Here is a 21,146-nt window from a genome sequence, read left to right as displayed (position 1 = left end):
GCAGGGAAACTATCAAATGTAGCGTGCAAATGTGTGAAAAATAACATAAAAATTTCCTTTCATTTCAAATGCCAAACACATGTACACACATACATGGATGCGCACATACTTTCAATTTCAATAAATATATTTATAAAACTTTTATCCATCGCGCAGAATGTGGGCGATTTATTTTTCTTCGTTTTTTCTTAGCATTTTCATAGTTAAACATTCTAAAAAACACGCACATTATTTCCCTAGTGTTTCTTTTTAATGAATATGAAATAGATATGTACACATGCAGCTAGGCGTGGATGTGTGTGTGTGTGAGCGTCTGTACTAGTTTGTGTGCCTTTTTCACTATTTCACCATGATTCATATGTCAATCAAATGTCAATGTCACGCAGCTAAACAACGGCGACGATGACAGGCACGGTGAAAACGGCAATGAATGGGATCGGTGAACGGTAATGATTATGACACCGACGAGAAGATGTTTGGCAGAAAAGAAATAGATAAAATAAAACTATTTAACTCTGCACATGAGGTGCTTATTAATATCTCCCCTCCCTCAAGTTGCCGAGTCAGTTTATTTGAAATATTTTCCTCCAGCGCTCACTATAACGTAGAGCACAGAAGTAAAATCTCTTTAATTCATTTCGATATAAAATGTGTGGAAAAGTTGGAGGAAAATGGTTCCACAATGAATCAAACACGATCTATGCAACGTCAAACTTTCGAAAACGAAAAGCGTGTAAGAGCCGTCCACCACCAAAACTCTTAATTTCGTTTTTTTTACAATAGTTTTTCCAGAACCTCATAGCTATACGCGTACGCATCAGCTACCTAATATAATTTCAAAGGACTTCGCTAGCTGTTAGTAAAAAACACTAAGAGTTTTTTTTTAATGAAATTAATAATTTTGGAACCAAAGAGGCAGAATGATGTCCTCTTCCCACTTCTGAAATACTTTTCCACAAGAATTTTAATCGACTATCTCGCTTCTTTACTGCCTTATACTCTCCTCTATGATGATTCCATTCACCAACTAGACGAAGGTTTACAGGCCATACCGAAATATCTTTGCCGATGTCGTCAAAACTCTGCCAATCAACATACCCAAGATATTAAGTACATTTGACAGTATGTACTCTGTCTATAATCCTTTCTTCATACACGGCTCTACACTGCCGCAACAAAACTAAACAACCTATGTTGGCTAGAAATATGGCCGGTCTTGAGCGTCCCCGTCTTACCACTTTCACAGTCTTACCCCGTCGAAACATTTCGTTTCCTGAACACTTCGATTACTCTTATCTTATCTTTCTGCCAAACAGAATTTAGGTATATACAAGAAAAGTACCTGGTATCAAAGGAAAAACCACATACAAGACGGACACTCTACTATTTTGCTTTTGGTGGTAATAATTATAAACTAAATGTACTTCCCTTAAACTATTGAAATAACATCTGTTTTATTTAAAATTTGACTAGACATTACCTAGGCAATATGCCTTACGATCACAGGCAATTAGTAATACAAACAAATTAGCATACAATATACCAGCTATAAAATTTTTTGTTTGAAGCACAACGACAATACGTCATGAACTTTGTTCATGCTACAACGAACTCACAAACAAAAACGACTAAAAGTTTTATTAAATTGTCATAGAATCACTTAGTTTTATTACTATATTTTACTTCCCGTCAGCTAAAATTGTATTAAAATCATCTTCAAATGAGATATATGGGATAAAAACTCAACTGAATAAGTTAAATTTAATATAACGAGTTGATGTGAAAACATTAAGTTAATTTTGACATTTTGACAGTTTGAAAATCTTATATTAGGTATATGAGAGATAGCCAATACTAGCCGATATTCAAACATTGTGATATTAGTTATACAATATAGGGGCTCATAAGCTTCCCCCGACTTTATCCATTTCAGGCACAAAGGTACACAGTTGTTATAAAAACACGCTCCCATATTTTCATTGATATAACTCACATATTGGCCGATATATCCGGTATAAAGTCACCCGGAAGTTCGAAAATTTGTATATTAGATATATGGGGGCTAAGGAAAGTATTGACCCGATTCAGTTTTGACATTCAGACAAAATATTATCACGAAAGGATTCTCACCAAATTTCAATTATATATCTCACATATTAACCAGTATTTTCGGTTAAAAGTCAACTATATGACTGGGGTCCACATATTCGGTACTTAGGGGCTTGAACAGTTTTGCTTCGATTTGTACAATTTTTGGTCATAAGGTGGCACATTTCAGTGGGACTATTCGTACAAAGTTTTATCCCGATATAATAATTGGTGCTTTATTTGTATACTGGAGTGTGAAAGAATCAGATGGAATTTAAAATTGTGTTATATGAGAAGTGGTATCACAATGGACCTCCTAAAGGCCTAGGTGTGTGGAAAGACAGCCACTCTACCTACCTACCTACTTATATATGAAGTAGGCGTAGTTGTTATTGGATTTTCGCACTGTAACATGTAAATAATAAAGGAATTCTATGTAATGAATTTGGTTGAAATCGGTCGAGCAGCTCCGGAGATATGTGGTTTCACCTAAAAGTACGCGGTGTCACGCCCATTGTCTAATTTTGGTACCAGCTGTCATCCTGGATAAAAAATGTAATGTTTCTGACGCATTTAGTTATTGATTTATCACATTTTTAGTAGTTTTCCAAAATCGGTATATGGGGAGTGAATTAACATCCGATTTCATCTCTTATCACACTATCGTAATAAAGGTTGAAAATATTTGTTGTGTGCAAATTTGGGGGATATACCTTAATTGGTTAAAAAGATATACACATTAAATTTATTAGGGGACGGGGCCACGCCCACTTTTCGCAGATTTTCAAACCACATGTGCCCCCCTTTTATGTGATTCGTTGTGCTAATTTGAGTTTTTATCTTAATTTACAGATTAGTTAAGGCATTTTAAATGTTTTCGATTAATGGGGTTTTTGTGGGCGTGGCAGTAATCCGATTACGCCCATCTACGAACTCGTCCTTACTATTTTACCAAGGAAAATGTATAAAAAGTTTTATGAAGTTATCTTAGTTTTTACTCAAGTTACAGCTTGCACGGACAGACGGACACGGACGGACAGACTGTCACCCGATCATTTACATATGTATAACCCTATATCGATTAGTTTAAGGTTATACAAACAAACGTAAATTAAACAAAACTAATATACTCTGTAGCAATATGTTGCAAGAGTATCGTACAGGCTAGTTGAAAAGTGTCTGCTCTCACCAAGAAATAGCACTACTAGCTCTTTTTTTCTCAGGTTGGTACATCTGTCGAGAGAACACATGCAAACTCCCAAGTCATTCTGTCAATTAATTATCTATTTACAAGCCATTTGAAGTTGACGTGTCAGAGTATTTTTTTATTATGGAACAAATTAAATATCGCGCCGTGATTAGATTCTTTGTTTTGAAAGGTTTAAAAGCAAAAGAAATTTATGAACAATTGCTAGAAGTGTATAAGTATATACTTTCGAAACGCACCGTTGAATTTTGGGCAGGTGGATTTAAACGTGGTCGTACTAGGCGTGACGACGATCCACGCGAAGGACGACCAAAAACCGTAACCACAACAGAAATCATTGAGCAAGTGGGTAATATTGTTAGTGAAGATCCAAGTTTGACTAAGCGTGAAATTGCTAATGCCATAGGCATCTCAGACGAACGGGTACTTCATATTTTACAGCACACGTTAACAATTCAACAAAAACTGGATCGAAAACAAATTTCTCAGCATAATTTGGCTTTGAGTCGAATACAACCGATTTCTTGCTTCGTTTTATAAATATGGATGGGATTTGGGTCTACCACCATGATCCTAAATTGAAACAAGAACGTTTACAGTTGGCTGAAGCTGAAGGTTGTTCAGTTCAGAAGTTATGGCATCAGTTTATTGGGATGCAAAAGCAATTTTGTTGATTGATTATCTGCAGAAAGGTAAAACAATCAACTCTAAATATTATTGCAGCCTTTTGGATCAGCTGGACGAAAAAATTCATGAGAAAAGACCTGTTTTGCAGCACAAAAAAATGTATTCTTCATCAAGAGGATGCACCTGATTTGGCTCCCAGCGACAACTCTCTCTTCAGAAACCTGAAACAATTCCTTCGTGGTAAGCGGTTTTCGTCGAATGAAGATTCTATTACAGCCGTAAACGGGTATTTTTCAGAGCTTACGGAAAGTCATTATAGGATATGGCATATTGTAGGATCATTGGAACAAGTGTATTAAAGTTAAGGGAGATTATATTGAATAAAAAATATATTTCGTACCAAAAACAGATTTTTTTTTAATTTCGAGCGCTGAAAATTTTCAACCAACCTGTATAACAAGTTCTTATCTATATTATTTCAGCCAAAGCGTTTGAACTTTGCCTGGTATGAGAATTTTTTAAGAAATATTAATGCTTTGCACCTTATTAGCGCTAAGTGAATTCAAACAGCTCCGATAGATTATCTACCAATAAAAAGCACTCACGAGAGCACGCATACAGAATTATTGTGGGATTATGAAACTGCGGCGCTGTTCTCAACTGTCAAAGAGTACTGAGACGTTGATGAATGAAATTTATGAACAATTGTTAAAAGTGTATAAGGATTCCTTACTTTCGAAACGCACCGTTAAATATTGGGCTGACTTTAAACGTGGTCGTACTAGGCTTGAAGACAATCCACGCGAAGGACGACCAAAAACCGTAATCGCAACAGAAATCATTGTGGGAAGCGTTTTTCGGCGAATGAAGAAGCTATTACAGCCATAAACGGGTATTTTACAGAGCTTACGGAAAGTCATTATAGAAATGGCATAAAATTATTGGAGGATCATTGGAACAAGTGTATTGAAGTTAAGGGAGATTATATTGAATAAAAAATATATTTCGTACCAAAAACAGATTTTTTTTCATTTCGAGCGCTGAAAATTTTCAACCAACCTGTATAACCAGTTCTTATCTTTATTATTTCAGCAAAAGCGTTTGAAGCCGAACAATTTCCGAAGAGATTATCTACCGATTAAAAGCACACACGTGATCACGCATACAGAATAGTTGTGGGATTATAAAACTGCGGCGCTCTTTTCAACTATCACACAGTAGTGAGACGTTGAGGCAACAGGTGTTATAGTCTTAGATTAAGTTTTTAAAGTTATTTTGTGACGAGTTAAAACGGAAATGCAGAGCTTCTATGAAAACAAACGGGTATTCATTACCGGCGGAAGTGGTTTCCTGGGAAGAGGTAAAATATTTGTATTGTAATATTTACGTAATGAAAGTGTGATTACGTAGTCTAGTTTTAGACATTTAAATTATGAAGTTAAAAAAAGGGTATAAGGATTATACGCCAATTATATCTATCGATTTTAATTTCTTTTCCGTCCAATTCATCCAATCCGCTGGGAATCCATTTCTACAGCACAATTATCCACTTTAAATATCTCTTGCAGTAATACTCGAACACTTGCTTCGTAAAACAGAGGTGAAATGCATATATATGCTGATCCGCCCCAAGCATGGCACCACAGGTGAGGAGCGCATCAAGGCAATTCTTTCCGAGCCGGTATGAACGAGTTCTTATAAAGATTGAAACATAAAAAATAATTACAGCCACTTCTATATTGAACAGCTTTTCGTCAAAGTTAGAGAGCTAAAACCGCAGGTGCATACACTCATTACACAGATTAATGGCGATTGCGCTCAACCAAATTTGGGTATCTCGCCTGAGGACCGCGAAGTACTAACGACAAATGTAGACGTGATTATCCATTGTGCAGCCACAGTACGTTTCAACGAACCACTCTATAACGCCCTCATTCTGAATGTCGGCGCTACGAAGACCATATTGGAATTAGCAAAGGAAATTTCGCAACTGAAGGTCAATTGGAAATTACAAATTACCGTACAAAAATAAAGTCATAACAATTTATATCCATTTTAGTCTTTCGTACACGTTTCCACTGCCTTCTCTAACTGCATTTTGCCACACATAGATGAAAAATACTATCCGGAAATCCTTGGTATCAGCGCTAATAAAGCACTTAAAATAGCCGAACACTTAGGACCGGAACTAACTAACATTTTGGAAAAGCATTTATTGGGTCGCTTTCCAAACACTTATACCTTAACGAAAGCGCTGGCCGAAGAGCTGATTTTAAGTGAAGCCGGCACACTGCCGATTTGCATTTTTCGTCCAGCCATCAGTAATTATAAGCTCAAAACAAACGATTTACAATAATTAATTATTATTGTTGCTTTTATTTATTTTACAGTTACCCCCACATATGCAGAGCCCACACCCGGGTGGGTGGACAAATACGCTGGCGCGATCGGTACTTCATACGCTATTGCTCAGGGAATGATGCGTGTTCTGCATATACACAGCAATAAGCGGTCATTGTTGGTACCAGTGGACTTTTGCGCGAACACGGTTTTGGCCTGTGGCTACAAAACTGGTCAACTAGAAAAGGTCGAAAAAGAAAAAAGGTTAGTTTTTTTAGAGAAGTTTAAATGAAACACAAAGCGGTTCGTTGTAGGTGCTGAGTGAAAAGAAAGCTGTTGTCTCATTAACTAAAGAAAATATTTCTCTTTTCTATATTTTTCTTAGTGAACCCTTGATCTACAATTTTGTGCCAGATGAAAGTAATGGAATTAATTGGGGTACTGTGATAGACGCCGGTGCTCACTATGGGAGAAAGTATCCCTTCTCGAACATCATATGGTACCCCTTCGTTGTGAAAGTCCAAACGGCGGAACTCCAAACTATTTTGGCGTTCTTTTTACACATCATACCCAGCTACATGCAAGATATATTATTGCGTTTGCATGGCAAGAAAACGCGGTAAATCTATAGCACAGCAATACAGCGCAGATTTAATTTTAACTTACTCTTTTAGAATGGTATATTTGAATCAAAAGCAAGAACAGTCCCAAGAAATTTTTAACTATTTCAAAACAAACGAGTGGACTCACGGCACTACGAATATCAAGAACTTGTGGCAATCTCTCACGCCTGCGGAGCAGTCTAAATTTAATTTCAACATGTCTGGTGTATGTTGGAAACAATATCTAAACGTCATTTCATTTGGTATACAACGTTACTTAGTTGGGGAAGATGACGAAACTATGTCGAAAGCGATGAAGCGCCTAAAAAAGTAAGTTGCGAGCACCGAAAAAAGAGCTATGTTCAGATTAAAATTTACATTTCTTTCTTTTAAGGTTTCAATTTATTCACCAATCATTACTGGCTTTAATAGTGACGGGACTTACACTGTATTTATTGTGGCATTTTATTGCATAGAGCAACGGTACTTAAATACCAACTATTTTAGTACAATAAAAAGTATTGCAAAATAATTTACGACAATTCACTGCGGCGTAGTTTTGAATGGCTAACGGGTATAAAACCAGAAATCACTACTTTTTGAATAAAAATTAAATTTTTAAAAAAGTAATCAGGCTTGTTATATACAATAAAATATATAGTTTTCATTGGAGCATTATTGAATTTTCTAATTAACAGCAAGTAGATAAATATCGATAGAGCCGAACTAAATTTAAAACCGGAATACATGTTATGCAAGTATAGACCGATATTCCCTGGTTTTTCGGTAATGCCTGAGAGATTGTTACCTCCGTACTTCATACACCAAGATACTATACATAGCTTAAAGACTCTTGGAGGGCAACTCTCTGCCATTCAGAATAAAACGACGGTATTCGAACGTTGTCTATCATCGAACAGAATCCTAACCTTACTTCCTAACCTTGGATTCTTGTCTCAAAGCATGACTTAAATTTTGTACAGCTACAACAATAACAAGACATTGCGGTGCGCGTACATCGGCTTTGAATCCGGCTCTCGACCATCGAAGGTATAAACGATTTTTATTCGCCTCCTCGGTCCCGTTATTTCACTTATTGGAAGCTTTCACGAAAACATTATGTGATTGGAAAATAAATTTGGCGCAATTCTGGCAAATGGCTACTTTTCCATATACATATATACATATATATATAATACAAGTTTGTACGCAGACACATACATATTTATAAACTCAACAATATTGACGCTATTTGATTCGTCACAGCTTTAAATGGCTTGCCAAAAATTAATGAAGTACTCAAAGTACAACTACAGCGCATACGTAAGAACGCTACCTATGCGGCAGATATATACATACACAACTCATAAGTATGTGAGTATGTGTAGTGACGCATGCGGACACCCGCTAATTTATAAATTAAGTGCGCGCATATGGATTTCAATATTCACAACCAACACTTACATATGTACATGCATTTATACGTTTATGAATTATTTTCATGTGCTTTAATGTTTCTGTTTTTTCCTGTTATTATTGCTGTTGCTTTTGCATCTTTTCCACGGATGAGTGATAAAAATGATTCATCTGTCTACTTACCGAATTTATGGTAGCCATCGTGGTGAATGGTGTTGGTGGTAGCGATGGTTATTATATTGTTGGTGGTATTTGTGGTTGTAATGGTATTGGTGGTTTTGGTGGTATTGGTTGTGGTTGTGGTGATGGTGGAGAGGAACAAAATCAAAAATCTGCAAAAAAGAAACAAGAAACGTAAAGATGAAAAAAAGTTCATTGATGAGTCCAAATGGTGCAAAATATAATAACTACAAATATATGACATGCATATGTATGTACAAGTATGCATCATACATACCCTACATACATATGTACATATTTAAACATAGATTATTTGCATGTGTGCACTTTATTTATTTACAATATTTATTGATGTTTATAAAAAGCTAAAAACAAATAAAAGTAGATGAGCCATATTAAAAAGCCAATAAATTTGCATTGATGAAAATATTACACATGAGAATAAATGAAAATCTTAAGCCGTACGTACATATTTATTTATGGCAGCATTATTAGTTTAATTTTTTCATTCCGAATGGAGGCCTTCAATGTTTTATGACGCTTTTAAATATTTCTATTATTTAGAAATTTTTTATGGCAAAATATATATATGTTCATTTTTCCTTTACAATTTGCTGGTTTTAGGACTTTGAGAATTACGGCAGTTGACTTCTTTATAATTTAAGTATATCTAAATATTTACTTTACACATATCTAAGTTTATTACATTCTCACTTCTATCTAGCACTGGTCTTAAAAGCCAGCCACTAATTTCACTCTAGCTTTTATAATTTTTTACTCTCTCGTTTTTGATATATTCCATTACCATAATGCTTAAATATATATTTGAATGTTTAATTAGCATTTAGCTGTCATACAAATTGATCGATCAAAATAAAAAGGTTGCATGAAGCTTGCATGAAGCTTCTTTATTTGTAAAAGATATTCTAGCTTTGATACAACAAAGAAACACGTTGACTTTTGCTGCTCTGAGCAAAATACCCTTCATAGGTAAAAGTCTTAAGGCACAGAAGGTTATTAAGGATCTTTATCTTGTCTTTGATAGGTCAGTTTGTATGGCAGCTATATGCTAGTGATGATCTGAACAATTTCTTTGGAGATTGCACCATTACCTGAGACAATAATTTATGCCAAATGACGTAAAGACAATTTCCCAAATACAAAAATTTTTTAGACGAAAACTGGTTTTATAGGTCAGTATATATATCGTGTGTCGGTTCCGACATAGAAGCAGCTTCTTACGGAGAAAATGACATGTGCATAATTTTAGATCGATATCTCAAAAGGGGAGGGGTTAGTTCGAGTATATACAGACGGACCTGGCTAAATCCAATCAGCTCATCACACTGATCATTTATATATATATGTTACAAATTTTATAGTTCAGGGTATATATAATATATACACATACGGTTTTTACATATTTTTTATAAAATACATGACGGCTGATGTTAAGTCCGATATTAGTATTAAAGTTTTAAGTGAAAAAAATAATATTAAGTGATTTGACTAAGTTTAAAATCTAGGTATTACTAATAGCACTAGATTTCCTGGCAGGCAGGCATAGAAATAACGTATGTGGAAATACAAACATACATTTAAATATTATTCATGTCAGTTTGACTAATGATGACGTCAGCACTTACGTTTTTCAGTTTGTGAACGCAAATTGAGAAACTGTGCCTCAGCTGTTTATACCCAACACATGCATATTTTTGCAACTATCACATTATATTAAAAAAACAATTCACGGTTGTCACGAGTTGAAAAAATTAGAACTCACCAAAAAAAAAAAAATTTAAAATCATAACTAAATTTTTATACACTCGTTTTTATAAAGTAAAAATAATAATACTTTAAATCGTTTTGAAACCATTTTAAAACTATGGAGGAACAAACAACTTACAGACACATTAACAAACAAGAGCGTTTTACTAGATAAAAAGTTGCCACCTACCCAAAATTTAAGTCTCATAATACAATCAATTAAAGTATTCTACTTTTCAATGTATAGAAACCATATGATAAAAATATATGTTTTCTACTTATTTTTAATATTATTTTTATTTAAATGATTTCATATTTTCGCCAGTCTCTACTTGTCGAGTGAAAGTTTTCAGGAGCTCATAAACTCAAATTTGAATCTGACGTGTTGTAGCCACAATATACTCTAATCATTAGTTTCAGTCGTAACATAAAAAAGCAGTATATTGTTTGATTTTCATCGAACCGTAATTTTTACAGTTGTAAAATCCAATCAAGCGGTCTTTTATATAATCGTTTATTAAATAATACAATAACACTTGAACTACACAACACGAACATCATTTTAAATATTAGATTTTGCAAATAAGGCATATTTAGTTGGACAACTGTCAAACTTCAACGTCGCAGTTTTAAAAACTTTGACAACTTCATATAAACCACCCAGCGTATTTCAGATAAAGAATGCATGCAATCCTTTCCCTATAACCTATCTATTCCAAAGGTGTGAGAACTGCGAAAAATTCGGATTTTGGGTCTCGTGCATTGAGTTTAAAAAATATTAAATTGAAAGCCCAAATTTATATAAGAAGACGTCTAGTGTTGCCAAAAAGACGCTATAACTGGCAATATTATTTAATTTCACCTCGTACGAGTGCACCGAGGAATTTTAAATTTCTTACGCTCGTGTGTGGAAATGATGAATGATGCTGGTGATATTGAAAAATATGAGCGCGAATATGAAGCTAATAATGATTACAAATGATGGCGTCGCCGTTTTTATGTCTTATTCAAATCAGAGGTGTTGACATTGAAGTACATTTCGCCAGCTGTTTGTCTTCCACACACTTTTTGCTTACGTAGGCAAAGGCGAGTTGTTGCTTTTTGAGATTTTTGGCTTTTGAAGTGCACCCACACAAAGTACAAAACCTCCAACCTGCCCTCCGTGTGCGCACGTGTGCGTGTGAGGGAATAAGAAATGGCCGGTAAGTGAGAAGTCGCCATTTGTAACGAAATTCCTAAGCAAATACGTAAGAGGTTTTTCGGTTTTTCAAATGACGCCGTCCATGTTAGGCACTGCGAAATAGCGGTCGCGGATGGCTCAAGGTGTTGCCAGCGAACCAAAAGCGGCGGACAAAGGAATGCTCGGCGTCGCGATGGGATGGCAACATTGCAAATGCAAAAGTTTATTAAATTTTTCGGTTTTTGTATTTTTTTTTTTATGTTGTTTTTTGATTGTTTTTGACAAGCACGAAACGCTTCGCATATTTCATTTTGCTCCCTATGCGCCGTTACGGCTGCTACTTTCTACTGCTATCGCTCTTGCGTTTAGTACATTTCGGTTTCTAAATTCGATTTGTTTTCTTATTTTGAACTGTTTTATTTTTGTACGCCGCTATTGTTCATTTATTTTTATATTCTGCGCGTTCTGTCATTGTGCTGCATGCATGCACACACACACATACATGCATAGAAACTCATGCTCGTGTGTCCGTGTGTAGGTAGTCAGTTGGTAAAATAGCGGTACTGCAGATTACCAAATAAATAAAATCAAAAACTGTGCGCGTTTGTCAACTTTAGAAGAATGAGTCGAAAAGTTTCTGCAGACATTTGCCACTTGTGCCACAAACTGCTGTCTTCCTCGCTCGCAACTATTGCGAAAATTGGGCATAAACACATGCGCTTACATGCGCACACTTATTATAAGTTTATATTTTAAAAACAACTTAGCATCTGTTATATATTTAAATACATATGTATTTAAGTGTGTGTGTGTGTGTGTGTGTGCAGATGAATTATTGCAAATCTTCGCCGAAGTACAGTGAGCAAAATATTTCCTATGAGTAGACAGGTCGGACTAGTGGTGGATTGTCAACAAAAACAAATGAACGAGAGAAAAATGTGTTAAACTATTATTGCTTCAAAATAAATCCGTGAAATCAACCAATTTGAATGTAGACTCGTAGCAGAACAGTGTGCTACACTTTGGATATCTAACAAAAACAACTTAAGTTTGAAATACTCATTGGCACAGCCCCCGGTACATTAACTGAAAGATATTCGGCACGTAGCACCCGAAAATTCAGTGGAACCACCTTACTTTGTTCTCTCTCCTACCAGCTCTATAAAGATAAGATTTTTGCTCACATTACTGTAGATGTTTGGAGAGAGGGATTCTGCAATATTCAATGTCGAGGGACCACTGCTATAAAAGCACCTTTTCTCGATGTTGGTTGAAAACTTTGATCAATTCACTTGTTGCGTATCGGAACTGACCAACTCCAACGACTATACCATGTTGGTCGTACTCGATAACGCTAATTTAAGAGTAGCAGCAAGTTTAAGAGCAAGGACATACCATCGAACTGCATCGAAAATCTCAAGAGATGCAAACAAAATCTATGAGATTGAAGTTTCAGGTCCAGGTTTCAAGTAGAGCCAGGAAGTAAGGTTGGATTATAGTTAAAACAGTCACCGACGCAAAACCGTGGACCGAATCAACTGATACGACCTATCTTATGAGAGCGCAATGCAAATGATTACTCGCCACCGCTTCTACAGACCGTACGGTAGGATATCTGCGAAAATTGGATTTTTCCCGTAGAAACAAGTGAGCTCAGAGTGAGAGAGCAATCTCTTGGAACGTATGGTTACCACTCTCGGTATTTTGTACCAGTCTCGAGTTTTTTAGTCGATGTATTCGTGTATAAATAGGTAGACTATTTTCAATGGTTTGCTTTTAGTTTTGAGCTTTTACATTATGAAAAATTATAACTAAAATACTAAATGTGTGCAAATCACGTATACAGATTGAGCAATGGCAACATTGGTGAAATAACAAATGAGAACAACTGAATTCTATGTTGCCACTACGGGCAAAACTTTTGACACATTTGGTTTGATACGGGCGGTTAGTACGGAAGGACGGAACATCGGTGACTGTTTCCAGCATCATTAAAAACTACATTTTCAATGCATGAGCAAATCTGGTCCATGCCATGATTGTATAACCGAATCGGTCTGTACCTTGCATTATTTCAATATTCATAAAGCCATTTTGCAAGATATTTCGATCTTAAATAGTAAGATCAGTGTTTAATCCAAAGGAGTACATTTGTACATGAAAACTATGCTTGGTTTAGAAACTGTTTTATTTTCATCATATCTATAAAATATCATCAGTAAACATAATTTTAACCGACCATTCGACTTTCGTCATTAAATAAATTAAAACGAAATATATTTTGAATCTTATTGGCCAATTAGATGGAACAAGGTTACACCGAAGCTATAATATTCTTCACAAACGCATTTCTTATAGCAACAATATTTAGCTTTAACTAAATCTGAAAACGTAGTTAACAAAACATTTAATAATTCTCGTTCAACGTGACTATATTTTATATAAATAATCCACAATTATTGTAGAACTAAGGTTACTTAAGAAGAAAGAAATATATTTAATGAAGATCTTTATTTTGTATTTGATCGAACAGTTTGTACGTCAGCTATATGCTATAGTGGTCCGATATCGACGGTTCCGTCAAATGTGCAGGTGAGAAAAGTATATGTGCAAAATTTCCAATTGACATCTCAAAAACTGAGACACATATAGACCGAGAAATATGGTTAAATCGAATGATTATTTATATACATTTGTATATATTTTTTAGGGCTCCCGACGTTTTTTTCTGTGTGTTACAAACTTTGTGGCAAGCTTAATTTACGCTGATCAGGGTATAAAAATCTCTTAAATCCTTCCTGATCGTCCTTATTCTTATCCAGACTGAAAGAAGAAGAAATCTGTATAGTGTATAATTGTATGCTTGTGTGCGGAAATTAATTGGAAAATTTTATAAACAATATTAATAAATTATTATTTATAGAAATCGAAGCTGTCAATTAAAGTTTTCTTGTCTAAAGAACCGTTTTTGATAAGAAATCAATGAGTAAAATGGTAAAAAATTTAAAATTTTATATTCTAATTCAATCAATGGCCTACCGCGAAATTTCTAATTTCGGTTTGCTGTGTCTTTGTCAAAGCTCGTAATATTAAAGCAAATACACACATACACAAGCACACATGTAGTACTTATATTTGTTGCTGCTTAATTAAAATTATTCACAGATCTAAGCAATGAAGGCGTCACGCCTCAGCGCTATCACTTTGCTCTCGCAATTCTGTCTGCCACTGACACGCCCTCCATACGCCCCCCGGGCGCCCTTCATGCAGAAGAGATACAGGATGCAATTGTGACGACTGACGATAGCTGACGGCTGATAGTGAATTGTTATTGTGATGGCATGTGCATACGAGTACAAACCTACTTTGCGGCATAAATGCAAACATGTAAACTCACACACACTCACCTCTGCAAATGCTTGTAGATATACCGACATGAGTGCTGTTGTTGGTTGTTTTTGTTGCCTTCACTGTCGCCCAACGTGTGTACACGCCACAAAGAAGAAGAATGTTGTCGAGCGCGACGACAATTTGTTTCAGAAATGTTTGGCAACACGCCCAGTGAACCAACGGCAGGCACAAGCACCGCCGCACAACCACACAACCACAAGCACCAGCACAGGCATTAGCAACAGCAATGGCAAACAAATGCAAAGAACAAAACCCTCAACAATGACAACAGCAACAACTAGTTGGCTATGTGCGAAACTAAAACAGCAGCGAAACTTTTGCAACAACAGCAACACCTCGACCGCTGCGATAACGACAGCCGCAAAGCTAAACTAACCGCAGCACTATGAAATGCAAAATAAACCCAAAAAATCGAAATAACAAAAAAACACAATGAAGAATAGTGGAATTCAAATCATAAGGATGAGTAAAGGCGACAGATGCACATGAAGTGGAGCCGCAGCAGCCGACCGACATTGTGCGGTTCATCCTTGTTCAACTAAGCAAGTGATGCCCTGAGTGTGTCACTAAGTCGTATTTCAGCGATTATTTGGCGACTTGTGGTTTGTATGTGCACATACTCGTGTGTATATGTACAAGTAGATACAACTCTTTATGTCTCTTGTAGTTGGGAAGTGTCAATAATTTTTAGTGATATGCGAAAACAAAAGATTTTAAGGTTAAGTTATGTTGAAGTATTGTTTAAGGAGTTCTATCCACTTGCGAATTTCCAAAACTCGATTTTTTTGCTTATATTATATATTCAATGTATATATATTTCTCCGAAGTTCACGTGGCAAATAGTTTCAGAGATATGAGCGTATATGGAAACATTTTTTAATTATTGTAATCGGCTCAAAAAATTTTAAACGTGTTATTCTCGAAACGACTGGATCGATCGACTTACAATTTTCATACGATTTCCTTAGATATATTAGTAAAGTAATGATTGAATATGATAATAATTTCGATTTTTTAAGCCCCTCAGAAGTGTATATCTTTTGACAAAAAAAACTACTATTTTTTAGGAAGCCGCCATTTTGTGAAAAAACACAATTTGACTAGTCCTGGTGGTTTTTAAATTTCAGATAATTTGCAGAAAAATCTCCATCACCGCCAGACATCTATTTTTGAACGACCTCCTGAAGGTCTGGCTACAGGATATAGGGAATCCAAAATGTTTGAAAAATAATTCACCGTTAATTAAAGTACATTAATTTTTGTATACGTTAGTATTTTTATTAATTTTGGAAATACAATGACTTAAAAAAAAAATTTACACAAAAACGCACATTATTCTTCGAAGATCCAAACTGAAAAGACTTGGAAGTCGATCATAAACAGACAAACATACAAAATCATAAATTTTAGTTTATGGCGCAGACTTAATGTACTATTAAGGCTTTAAGGGAAACAGAGTTATTAGAATATTTGAAAATTTAAAGAGAATGTACGCTAAGGGTCAAGCATATAAATAAATGTTTTTGAAAAAACCTCGGTATATACGGGATTAGCAGTGAGGTTCATTGGGATTTTAATCTACTATTAGAGAAACCAAAAATTATAAAATAATTACGTTCATTAAGTTAGCTTTTGCTATGGAAATTATATTCTAAATTAAATATTAAAACTTTAAAATAATTGACCAAATCGATTTGTCACGTAGATAAATAATAAAAAAGTCATAATAATAAAAGTTTTCCTTTAAGTATTCACTCAATGATAAAAAAATACAAATTGTAGACCCAAGTGAGTTATTAAGCAAATTTGCTGACGACAATGCTAATTAATTGTTTTGGGAGTCCTAAAGTTAGATTATTTTTATTAAATAATTTAGTCGTTACTTTTATGACAATAAAAAATTTGCACAAGCACAAAGAAATCAATAAATGTGCGATTAACATAAGGGCAGATGGACAGAAGACATCAAGAAGTAATAGTAACTTTTAGCATAAAACTAGCAAAATGCAACTTTTTAAGCGAAGGAGTTTAGTTGCTGAGCAGAAGAATGAACGCAATCGACTGAGCATGATTTTTATATAAATGTAATGAAGGCAATTAACGCTATGATAGTTTCGTCTAAATTTGTTTATCGATTTCACTTCGAAATAACTAGTCAAAAACTAATGGCCGAAAACTTATTTAAAAAAGTGATTACAAAAGCATACACTCAAGTACACCATAATTTTGTTTTAGAAACCAAAATATTCCAGACATGAAACAAATACCAAACACTATTGCAAGCAACCACTGATTAAGGTTTGCTCTGAAGATATTCCAGAAGAAGAATCTATTCGTCCAAAATCGTAAAAAGAGTTAAAATTTTAAAGAATCTTGAGTGGATAGATTAAGGGAAATAAATTGTAAATAGCTAGAAAATCTGAAATAGTGAATAATATGAGTGTTCTTTCAAATGGTCAAATTAGACAACTGTTTGGTAGTCTGTGGTAATTTCGAACTTTTAGAGGCAAACGTAAATTTACGTTTTATTTTATTTTATCTGTAATTTTTTAATACTAAAACAAGTTGAACGTTGCTTCAGCTACTGAAATAAATTAAACTTTTTATCAGGTTCAGTGATTTTTTACATTAGAAGTTTCTCAATTTACTTACATTAAGTAGAAATGCACTTTTCGAAACTGACTGCTCTATCAAAATTCAAATCAAAAGGTCTTTCCACATGTAAAAAAATTCAAATTCAATTTGCGACATTTTCCAAAAACATGGAGGTTTGTAAAAGTAGAGTGTTTCTTTTGAAGCGTCCGCAACCAAAGGGTACTTGACCGCTTCTGCTAGCTCATTAGGCATGTGTATTTCTCCGCTAACAACAATGCTACGGCGAACATAATGATAAATTTCGACATAATTTGAATTAATCGCCGCGTCTAACAATGGAAAGCAAATCGCTAACAAGCTGCAACAAAAACAACGACAACAACAATCATCTTAAGGAAACATTTTTTTAAAAAGCATATAATTCAGATACGAGAAGAATGAAGCAGAGCAATGCCAAACAATTAGCAAAATGAATGAACGAGCGGTTAATTTTCAGTCTCGCCTCGCAATAAAATTCGTCGAAAAAATAAATAAACAATATGTTTGCATTCGAGTTTTTCAACTATTAATTCCTTCAGTGCTGGCAGCGCCCACCCTCTACGGTTACGCCGTGTAAGTAGCTATCTTTGAAGGAATTGAAATTTGTACGCTTGGCACTGTCGAGTTTTTATAGTCTTGGAATCTTTTTGGTTCTTTTGGCTCTTTTCGCTGGACTTTCGACTGCCTGAACATAATCGTAAAACTTAAGTGGACACAGCAACAACATAAAATCCAATGAAGAAAACAAATTGGGCTCGATACCAAATACACTCGCGCACTTATACGCACACGCACACCAACACGCACCGAGAAATAGGCAAACAAATGCTTGCGGGGGAATGAAAGCCGTCGTCATCCACAATGGCAGTGTGTTGTTGTGCCATAAAAAAGCGGCAAGAAAGTAATAACGAAGCAACATCAACAATATCAACAACAAACTATGCACCATATTGGTAGCAATAAAAGTTGAATTGCCAACGAAGAGGCAAATAATCGATCGAACCACTGCTACTCGTGTATATTTGCGCTTATTTGTTTGCTACAAGCACAAAGCAATAACGGTTATACAAGGACTAACGGGAGTCGTATACAACTCGTCTACTAGAAGACACACTTTATCGAGAGGACTATTTCCTTTTTGTTTTCATTTTTGTTTTGACTTAAATTTCGATTGAAAAGATGTGCGAAATATGTCCGAACTTTTACCAATGTTTTTGACAGTTAATTGAAGTTTTCAATATTATTCGTTTGGTGAGAGTCGAAACTCCCGAGCAAGTTTTTTTAATTCGATTTATGATTTAAATTCATTTATCGCAGTTTTAAAAAAAAGAAACAAATTTTAAATATCTAAATTTAAACTGTTATTAGAATCGATTGTAACAAGTAATTATAAGAGATAAGAGACCTGATGTGAATAAAATCATGATGGGGAAAATGTTTTGATAAAGATATTAAATGGCATTTGTCAAATTTGTCAAATAGCAGTTAATTAGCATTTAACTATATAAAATGTGCATTTTAAGATTTATTCTTATAGATCTTTTTTTAGTGTTTGTAAAAGTAATAGAAAAAACTTATTGAAAAGTTCTTCAATTTTAATGCCTTCAAATGCGAAGAATCTTGTCTTCATGGGAGAAGTCCTACTATAAAAAAATAGTTTTGTTCACCTAACGGTTGTATGTATCACCTAAAACTAATCGATAGATATAAAGTTATATATATGTTATAAAGGGCGTTTTTTTAGAGGTATATTTTTGGAGTGAATGAACGATGATGGCGAGAACGTTACAGTCAATGGTGATCGGTATAGAGTCATGACTACTAACTTTTCCATTCCTTAATTGAACAACCATGATGTCCATGAGCTGTGGTTCTAACAAGACGGCGCAACATGTCACACAGCTCGTGCCACAATCGATTTATTGAAAGACACGTTTGGTGACCGCCTAATTTCACGTTTTGGGCCTGTGAATTGGCCTCCAAGATCTTGTGATTTAACACCGCTAGACTACTTTCTGTGGGGTTATGTAAAGCCATTGGTCTATGCGCATAATCCACAAACGCTTAACCATTTGGAAGACAACATTCACCGTGTTATTGCCGATATACGGCCACAAATGTTGGAAAAAGTCATCGAAAACGACGTCCAGATTGGACTACCTCCAAGCCAGCCGTGGCGGTTATATGCCAGTAATCATATTTAAAATGTAATGCTACAAGATTATCTTTCGGATAAATAAAATGCATGTTAATCGAATAATCCATCGTTGTTTTATTGCAATTTAAAGTTATATACCTCTCAAAAAAAAACACCCGTTATAAATGATCAGGATAACAAGACGAGTTGAAATCTGGATGACTATCTGTCTGTCAGTCCGTCAGTGCAAGCTGTAAGTTGAGCAACAATTACGATATCTTGATGAAACTTGGTACACATGTTGCTTAGCAACATAAGAAATTCGGTTCGCCAATAATCGAAAACCTATGAATTGCTCTAGCTAAGCCACAAATTAGGATACTGCAATTTGTTACAACGTATTAACCGTTTTGTGTTTGGCAACATTATTCACCAAGTAATGCATGCAGTTCCTCATCTTGAAACTTTTTTGACCGCCCAAAACGTTCTTCGTTTTCTACGCACGTGACACGTTCGCTCAGCTAGAGCAAACCCAGCATAAATGTCCACCAAAATAATAAAGTAATAGTAGTAAAGTAGAAAAAAAAGACATGACGCCCAATTTTGGCGTAGAGTTGGCTCATGTTCAGGTTGGTTGAAAAGTTTTAGCGCTAGAAATGAAAAAATATTGTTTTTGGTACGAAATATATTTTTTATTCAAATAATCTTCCTTAACTTCAATACACTTGTTCCAATGATCCTCCAATAGTTTTATGCCATCTCTATAATGACTTCCGTAAGCTCTGAAGAATAAACGTTTACGGCTGTAATACTTGTAGCTTCTTCATTTGACGAAAAACGCTTTCCACAAAGGAATTGTTTCAGGTTTCTGAAGAGATAGTTGTCGTACTTTAATTCGCTGAATTTTGTCATTCATAGGTTTTCTATAATCCCTTTGCATAAAAGTGGATTTAGATCCAACATTGAAAACTATAGAGGTATCGCAAAACTATCAGTTATACCTAAACTTTTTGAAGCTATCATCTCTGACCATATAACCTTTTCGATTTCTCCGTTAATTTCCTCATCTCAGCATGGATTTCGTAAAGGGAATTCGACTATAACAAACTTACTTGAATTTGTAAACCATGTATCGTTGGGTTTTAGGGAACATAAGCATACGGATGTTATATACACAGACTTTAGCAAAGCTTTCGATAAAGTAAATATCTTGATTCTCATACATAAATTTGATCTGCTGGGCTTTCAGCCAAGATTCCTTCAGTGGGTATCTTCCTATCTTTATAATAGAACACAACGAGTGATATTTGAGGATACACCTTCAGATACAATTAATGTTTCTTTAGGTGTTCCGCAAGGTAGTGATCTTGGCCCGATTCGGTTCTTGTTGTTTAAATCATACACTTCAACTGAGGAAAGGTGTCTGTTGCAAACAGACTTAAACAATTTGGTTGCATGGTGTGATAGAAATGATTTGCCATTGAATCTCAATAAATTTAAGACGATGTGCTTTTCCCGTAGATCTGTGCACTCTTCTTCTTATGTAATAAAACACCA

The 21,146-nt window shown here is 35.0% G+C and overlaps 2 protein-coding genes across 9 annotated transcripts in view; one reads left to right on the top strand and one right to left on the bottom strand.

Annotated features, from left to right (window-relative positions):
• Positions 1-21,146, bottom strand: part of LOC106615214 (uncharacterized) — an 80,755-nt gene that overhangs the window by 19,950 nt on the left and 39,659 nt on the right. For 7 of the 8 annotated variants that reach the window (XR_011394876.1, XR_011394877.1, XR_011394878.1 and 4 more), the window contains exon 2: positions 8,464-8,612. The exons of the other annotated variant lie outside the window; for it this stretch is intronic. Coding sequence is in view for 4 of the 7 variants with exons in the window: in XM_070105776.1 (XP_069961877.1) it covers positions 8,464-8,481 (18 nt within the window). In the remaining 3 variants the exon portion in view is untranslated. The remainder of the gene's footprint in view (positions 1-8,463; positions 8,613-21,146) is intronic. 8 annotated transcript variants of the gene reach the window in all.
• On the top strand, positions 5,136-7,536 carry LOC106615216 (fatty acyl-CoA reductase wat). The gene is made up of 8 exons (XM_014231342.3): positions 5,136-5,282; positions 5,491-5,603; positions 5,670-5,918; positions 5,982-6,243; positions 6,313-6,526; positions 6,648-6,881; positions 6,937-7,194; positions 7,259-7,536. Exons 1-8 carry the CDS (start codon positions 5,219-5,221, stop codon positions 7,338-7,340), a joined length of 1,476 nt encoding a protein of 491 aa, XP_014086817.2. The 5' UTR covers positions 5,136-5,218; the 3' UTR covers positions 7,341-7,536.

The sequence above is a fragment of the Bactrocera oleae genome, chromosome 2 (assembly GCF_042242935.1).
Source record: "Bactrocera oleae isolate idBacOlea1 chromosome 2, idBacOlea1, whole genome shotgun sequence".
NCBI lineage: Eukaryota > Metazoa > Arthropoda > Insecta > Diptera > Tephritidae > Bactrocera > Bactrocera oleae.
The sequence above is the reverse complement of the archived record's forward strand: the minus strand, read 5'-3'. Positions and strand labels throughout refer to the sequence as shown.